Below are 8,541 nucleotides of genomic sequence, written 5' to 3' on the forward strand. Positions count from 1 at the left end.
AATAAAAAGGACTACTCCTGAAAAGTGAAAACCCTCCATAAAAAGGATCGCCTCGCCCTTCCAACAGTAACCACGTTTGTACTTTTAACTTCAACAAAGCTATATATCTACTATCAGCTTTCGGTGCCCTCCGCAAATCACGCACAGCTCTTGACAACTTTGTTCATTTTTCAACACTAATCATATCATCAAACCCAAGACATGAAATGCAGCTAAATGACAAGAAAAGAAGGAAAAAAAAAAAAAAAAGTCGTGAAAACATCCAAAGTGCCATTCGCTCCAGTAGTCGAGCTAATTAATTTATCAGGGCTACTCATCCATATTGTATTCGTCTGATCTCACACATAACCTTGCTTGTATCTGCGAAAGAGGTCCTCAGTTTTGGCATTCCTGAAAGCACAACACCCTATCAAATATACACATATCAAAGCCACTAGAGTTATGAGCAATATAATATTTGCTCTCCTCCACTCTTTCCTTAGATTAGCCAATAATCCGGCTTTGCATGAATCACAGTTGTAGCAAAGTTGGGTCTGGTCGTTGTTCCATTGCACGCAATCCATGTCCGCTGCCATGGCAATGGGACTTATCCAGTAGGTTGGATTCACGAATGTGTACCCGCATTGGGTCGGTGGCTTACAGCATCCCGACTGTAAAGATAAAAAAGCAAAGGGGAATATAATAGAAAAGATAAAGATGAAGAATTATTTTGAAGAAAAAGATGGTTTACACATGGTACTTGACGTATCTCAACTGTTTAACTCTTTCAAGAAGTTAAGTAATATTCTCTGCTTAGAAACCCTAGCTAGTTTGAGATGGAGGTTAATTATCTTAATTAAGAAAAATTTGATTAGGTAAGTAAGAGGCCTTAATTGGAAGGCAACTTTAAGGAGTAATGTCACATATTAGTTATCAAAACTATTTCAACACATCTCATCTCATTATTAAAATTTTCACATAAAATACAATAAACAATTCAAAATTTTCAAATTTCAAAATAATAATAATATTATAAAAAATATTCTAATAATATTTTATTCAACTTTCATCTAAAACTATTTCATTTCATCTCATCTCAATATCCAAACACCATCTTACTCCAAATTATTGCGGAATTAATTTCTTGAAGCATCCTTTAATTGCCTAACCAAAACAGAAAAATACAAATTTATAGTCATTTGATCGCTCACATTCATTGTACATTAATTTTTCATTGAGCAACAACTTATAACTACGTACATCAATGACAAGTTCTATTAGATTTCAGCTTCTTTCAATTTTACTACAAATTGTTCAACAAAGTTCTTTGGATTATAATTTATTCTAGTAGTAATTAGTATAAGAAGAGAGCTCAGTTTTACCTGTAATGGGTTAAGATGTGCATTAAAGAAATCCTGAGCCATGCTATAACTCTGGTTCAACTCAGCACACATAGGTGTTGAACTAAGACAGTTCCTTATGCCTTCCCATTTATAAGAACTCCTAACCCTTCGACGAAGCCATCCTGAAAAATCCTCAAGATGATATTCCAAGTAAGCCCGACTCGGTTCAAGGTGGCCGGAGCCCCTCATGGTGACCATGTAGATGAAAACCACCAAACAGGCAAGCAATATTATCAGAATAAGCATGGCGACGAGGTAGAATATAAGGAGCCATGGGACTCTCCAGACCCCTCCAACAAAGCCTGCTAGTGCCACAACCAAGATCAATATCCCGAGAATGATGACAGGCCATTGCAAGATTTTCACACAGGAATTGTCTGGTTCTGTGGCGAGCCAGATTCCCGCTCCAATGACTGGGATTGAAAGGAGCACGGCAACGAAGTTGATGGCTCCGATGATATTATTGCTTAATGCCATATTGATCGGAGATTCCTAACTTATTAGGAGATATTAATGTGAGTTTTGATTCTTTGTCGAAGATCTATTGATAAGGAACATGAAAGGACAGGGAAGAGAGAGACAGAGAGAGAGAGCGCGCTTAGCTTTATAATAAAGCTTCTGTCATCCACGCCCACCGCCAAAGCTTTTTGTTGCTCTCACCTTGGATTCGTGAAAGCCACTCGGCAAAAACTGAAAATTTCAAAGTTAAAAGACATTTTATATAAATGTCAAAAAAATTAAACTTTTAATTATTCTCTTCACACAAATCTTTATATTGAAATAGTTATTTTTTTATTATATAATAATAAAATAATATAAAATAAATTTAATTTTAATTATTTACATCAAATCTTCACATTAAATTATCTATTTATTCATTTATATTAATGGATAACTAATAATTTTAAAAATATTTAATTTTATCATATTTTACTATTCTACGTGATATTATATATTAATTAATAATCATATTCTTATTAAATTAATATATTACTAACTCAAATTAATATACCAATTGTGATAAAATATGTGATAGAAAGAAATGGAGAAATAAATAATTAATAAAATATACATTTGACGTATGTACAATAATTTTCAAATTTAAAAAACTTTTGAAAGTCAGTATAGCTAAATTCCAAATATTAATTAATTCACTGTGAGCATATTCTGTCCTCTAAAAGCTAAATACTCTAACCATTAAGGATGCTAATTATGAAAAATGCTCCTGATCTAATGATAGTTGGCCGGGTTGGGTCTCAACACTTGATTTTTTTTTTTTTACTTAATAATTAAGAAAATATTTTTTTAGTGATATTGTGATTTTTCTTTTAAAAAATATTTAAAGGTATAATAATATAATACCAGTCTCGCTGCACCCTGCTCTTAAATTTTATCTTCTACACATTGTTTTCTATGCACGACCTCGTCTGTTTGGTTAATAATAATATAATAGTTTTATTTGTTAATTTGATGCAAAAGAAATATATATATATGTCTATATATATATATATATAATTTTTTCCATTTTAATTTATAAAGGGTATTATGATTCTTTAGCCAGTGACTTTGCGTCCTTCTTTATGAAAAGGAATGCCTTGTAGGGCTTGGAGGACGACAAAAGTGTTGGGTTGTATGTAGAGCTTGATTTTATGAGCAGAAAATTGAGAGATAGAAAGTTTGCTCGACTGTTGCTCGATTATATCTTGACCTAGTGCTCAAGCTAAGCTCAACCCGTGAGTTCGCTCGAATCTCGCTCAACAGTGGACTCAAACTAGATCCAAATTCTAGTGTTCGCTCCAGCTGTGCTCGACACACCACTAGAGCCACTGTTGATTAATTGTTTGCTTGAGGTACTCTTGACACGCTGCTCGAGTGAAGGATCTCGTTTTTGTCAGATTAGGGTTTTCAGCGCCGTTTACTATAAATATGTAATATTTGACTTATTGTATACGATTTTCAGCATATTCTCAGAGTGAACAATAATTAAGTGAGTGCATATTATGTGAGACAGCAAAAGTCCTAGCTAGAGTGAGTTAAGATTGAGTGATTGCAATCTCATTTGATTAATAAGATTTTTGCAGTTTTGTGGAAGTAGGCAAGTTGCCAAACCACGTAAATTGTGTGTTGTGCTTTGCTCGATTGTTTGCTTGTTTACTTTGGTTACCATTGTTGGTGTGTGTGTTTTGTACAACAAAAAGAAGGAAATGAAACTGCTTGCCAGTTAAAAATGTCATAATCAGAGAAGTTAGAAGAAAACATGCATGAGTTATCCTATGAGTAAAAGGAAAAAAAATAAAATAATAACAGTGGAGATAACCATGATGAAGCTAATGCTTAAAGATATTGATTAAAAATGATAACAATGTGATGTAGGGTAGGACTAGAATTATTTTGACGGCTAGTTAATCAACAAAAACTAGGGATTGAGATTGAGAAAAGATGCAAAATAGATAAAACTCTGAAAAATGTTGATTAATGATAAAATTAGAAATTATTTTTTAATCTCACAAGTCATGCTTAAATAGCTCCAAAATTCGAAATTAGGAGAATTTTTCAAAAAGGAAAAATCTGAATTATTTCCAAAAAATTAAATACATAATTAAACAATAATCGTGCCAAAAAGTTTGCCCAAAATTTAAATCAGAATCACTTTCAAAAACTTAAATGAAATATTTTTTAAAATGACAAAAATGAACGTAAATAGATGATTTGGGAGAAAAACAACCGATATTGCTGCAATCCAAAAAAGATTTAGCGGGTTTTGCCATATTTGAACGAATTTATTTTTTAAAAATAGTTCAACGCTGACAACGTAGATACTAGATCCGGATATCCCATATCAGTTTGGATTTGCATCACAATAATGATGCGATTTAACAAAAAAAAAAAACAAAAAGATGATGACAAGATAATGATGATGATGACTATAATGATAAGATGATGATGATGGATAGTGACAAATGATAAATATGAGGAAGATCATGATGAGATTGTAATGTTTGTGACATTGAAGATAGGATGAAAATGATGATGAAATTATGATGATTATAACAATGATAATAAAATGGAGGAGGAAAAATAGAAAGAAGGGGAGAGAAAGTAGAGGCGAAAGAGGAGACAATAGAGGAAAAATTAGAGGAGGAAAATGAGGAGGAAGAATAAGAGCAGAATGAGTTGGAGCAGACAATATGAGAAGGTGATAAGAGGAGGAGACGGGTAGACAAGCTATGAAGAGTGGTATGGGTGATCTGACACCTTGGTTTACTATGTGACGTAGAGTGTATTCCTTGCAAGGTGATAGTAAAAGCACTTGTGCCCTTTTCCCTCACTACTTTTTGTGCAATAATAAAAAAGTAAAATAAATTCATATATTTTTAAGATGCAATGGGGAAGGTTTACAAATAAACCTAAACGTAAGAGAGCACAGTCTATCTATACTCACTATAATACAATTGCTTTTTAGTGACGGTTGAAAAATTGTGACAGTCTCTAAACCGTCACTAAAAGACATTTTCTGTGACAGTTTCTTGAAACCGTCACTAAAGATAGATGAGATTTCTTTTACGTTCCAACGTATGGGAAATATACGTTCGAACGTTCATTGTAAATTTAAATTAAATATGATTTTAATTTAGAAATTATGTGGTTTTTATTGTGCAGAATTTGTGAACAAGTCTAAAAAATTGAATTATATATATTTATATATACACAATTTGTAATATATAAATATATATTTATGTTTATATATATTTGAAATGCAGTGATTTAGTATTAAAGTTGGAAAATATAACATCAAAGAAGATTAAAAATTGAAATTAAAAAACGATGGAAATATTTAATAATATTTTTCTTTACAAATATTAAAAATAAAATACAAAATTTGATAGAATGTAATAAACAACAGTCAGATAATAACGTTCTCCGCAAAAGTCGAACTTCGTACCTCCTCAGTCAAGGTATCAACCTTGTCGTTGAGGATAGTTATACGATGGGTGAGTTCGGCAACAGACGCCGATATAGCCTTGAGCGATCGATCGATCTTATGATCGATATGCGCAGTCAGCTGTGAGATGACCGCATCAACCCAAGCAGGCCGCACATCTCCTGTAGATGTACTCGGCGTATGCTGACTACTACTCCCGACATGACCTGGCTCAGACTGCGTCGGAGGAGCTAGATCCTTTACAGGGGGTGGCTGACGTCCCCTCGCCTGTCCAATGCTACGTCGATGCATGGTCATGTCGAGGGGGCTCATCTGATCTTTGACCCGCTCATTTGGCTGGGTCGGCACTCCCCGTGCAAGTAATAGTCGGCTGATTAGGACACCGTATGGGAGATTATCCGTGGAGACGATGCTCGTCTCGTAATGGATCCTCTCAAAGATGTGCAGTGGCAAATCTATAGGATCTCCACGTGCCACTCGTATAAAAAATTGTGCCCGAAGTCGACTAAATGTGGTTTTATGTGCCACGGGATCGACATTTATTGCAACAATAAGGTGCAACATGCGGAAAAAATGCAGCAGATGGTTCTGGTTGAAGGCGTTCTTTCGCTTGATCTGCATGCGGTCCCTCCCGGTGAGGATGTAGAAATCCTCGTCTCGGTCATCATCCCGAGCCTCGACGCCAGTATCCTCAACCTCTGACTAGCCTGCATCTCTGGCTGATGCTGGCTCAAATGGGCGGCCAGTAGATGATATAGAAGTGCCTACATCCTCACGGGGTGTTGAGTGTGCAAATGTCTCAACTCCTCAATGAATCCCGAGGTGCTCGCCGATGACATCTGGTGATACCTCAATGGAAACACCATGTACAGTCACGGTGTGAGAGGATGCATCCTGAGGCATGTCACACATCCCCATATAGAATTCCTGAACCATTGAGGGGTATACTTTCCCCCTCAATGTGCAGATATATCCCAGTCTCTACTGACGAAAACATCTCTCAGGTTCGTCTGTTGCCAACAGAGTTCGTCAAACTCATTAATCAAGACCTCTCGCTTTACCATAACAGTACAAGCTCCGATACGAGCAGTGTCCGACGTGGCTCCTTCCCTCTCTCGTTTCCTAGTATGCAGTGGAAGAGCCATATCCTGAAAATAGAAAAGGAAAAAAAATTATTTACACTAATGCATTTTTTTGTGTTAATTTTAAGCTGCTTTGCATTAACTTTCGAACATATCAAAATAAACGTTCGAACGTTAAAGATAAAACGTTCGGATGTTTATTTATACATTCACACGTAAAATAATGTAAATAAATTTACGTTCTAATGTAAAACATATATGTTCGAACGTTAAGTTATAAATTCAAACGTATTTGTTTTACGTGTGACGTAAATATGAACGTCTGAACGTCGAAGCATGAATAAAGTAGAAAATCACTACGTTCGGACGTTATAATTAAATGTTCGACTGTATGTGATTTACGTGCGAAAGTAAAATACTCACTTTCGAACGTATGTCGTTTAATAATATTTAAAAAGTAGTATGTCCGGACGTATACATTAAACGTTTAGACGTAAAATTAATGAAAATGACGTTCGAATGTAAGACAATCAACGTTCTAAGACAATGAACGTTCGAACGTAGAAGCCGTAACGGATTTGTAATTTAAACGTCGTACATTCGAACGTCTTGGTGAAACGTTCGAACGTTACGATGCAGAATGGCTGAGTCAACTCAGCCATTATTGAAATCTCAAAAATTTGTCTACAATGTTCTAAATACGGAAATGTCACCGTAGAAATGAAGTATACACTTCAAGAAAAATTTCTACAGTGACTATTCGGCCAATGGCTGGCCCTGGTGGCCGGAAAATGGAATTGAAAATCCGGCCACCACTTATCCGGTTTTAAACAAAACTCAATCTAAATCTCAATAAAATACATGTTATTTGAATAAAAGATGAATGCCTACCTTTTAGTGACGGTTGGGACGGAGTTGACGGCGGCGGTGACGGAGGAGTGTTGGCATGTAACGGAGTAGACGATGGATTGGAAATGTCGTTTCGACGTTCGGTTTTGGCCTTATATACACATAACGTTCGAACGTAATTATTATTATGTTCGAACGTTTGTCAATTTAATTTCCAAAATATTATCTATAACATATTATATTATAAATGTTTATGTTATATATTAGAATGTTATATAATATTATTGACTATTAGATTAATTGGTTTTTTTGAATTTGTGAGTGCTTGTTATATTTCTAAAGTTTAGCAATACGTTTATACATGTTGTTGTGATTTTATGCTTACTCTTGAAATAATTGTGATTATTATTTGTGAATAGTTTGTGAGTTTATGTTGTTCATTGATGATTAATTAATATGGGTATAAATATTGTTGTGAGAATATTGTCTGTGATATGGATTTAAAATATTGTGATTATTGTTTTTGAATTTTTATTGAATATGTTTAACAAGAAAATCATATGTTTATAATCTTAATTTTAAGTAAAGATTAAACATATTTAATATACAGATAATATGAAGTTTAATATATAACATGGAGTAAGTATATATAATATATTCATACTAATTTAGCTAGAATATGATTATTATTCAAATTATAAGTATAATATAAATTATGTCTTAAGAAAAATAAAAAATACAGGACCGACTAGCTAGCTAGCATGGTGATCACGTTGTAGTTGCGTACCTTCATTTGTTGCGTTTGTGGCTATGAAGTGGGCCGTACGTATCTTCAGACATGAAGATAGGTGTCCAAAATACACATTCTGATTGTCTATATATATATACAATGTAATATATATATATATATATATATTATATTATAAGTTAGTATATAATAAAGAATTTAATAACTAACAATTTAATATATATTATTGATTTATATATATGGTATAGTTTATATACTATATTATTATGTTCTCATTTAAAATATTATGCTATCATACTATACAATGTAGTATATAGTTATAGATATATAAAATGTGGTATATATTATATTATAAGTTAGTATATAATAAAGAATTTAATAACTAACAATTTAATATATATTATTGATTTATATATATAGTATAGTTTATATACTATATTATTATGTTCTCATTTAAAGTATTATGCTATCATACTATACAATGTATTATATAGTTATAGATATATAAAATGTGGTATATATATTATATTATAAGTT

General features: G+C 33.2%; 1 protein-coding gene across 1 annotated transcript; it reads right to left on the reverse strand.

Moving 5' to 3' along the window:
- Positions 1-18: 18 nt before the first annotated feature.
- Positions 19-2,049, reverse strand: LOC109010032 (protein TORNADO 2-like). Its single transcript, XM_018990735.2, has 2 exons — positions 1,362-2,049; positions 19-650 (listed from the first exon to the last, which is right to left on the reverse strand). Exons 1-2 carry the CDS (start codon positions 1,857-1,859, stop codon positions 339-341), a joined length of 810 nt encoding a protein of 269 aa, XP_018846280.1. The 5' UTR covers positions 1,860-2,049; the 3' UTR covers positions 19-338.
- Between the last annotated feature and the right edge of the window lie 6,492 nt (positions 2,050-8,541).

Source organism: Juglans regia, chromosome 2, assembly GCF_001411555.2.
Source record: "Juglans regia cultivar Chandler chromosome 2, Walnut 2.0, whole genome shotgun sequence".
NCBI lineage: Eukaryota > Viridiplantae > Streptophyta > Magnoliopsida > Fagales > Juglandaceae > Juglans > Juglans regia.

Bases quoted from the DNA above. Each gene is read 5' to 3' on its own strand.
- LOC109010032 (XM_018990735.2), bottom strand. From the start codon at position 1,859: ATGGCATTAAGCAATAATATCATCGGAGCCATCAACTTCGTTGCCGTG. The intron at 651-1,361 runs GTAAAACTGAGC...TTATCTTTACAG, and splicing joins CACATCTTAACCCATTACAG to TCGGGATGCTGTAAGCCACC.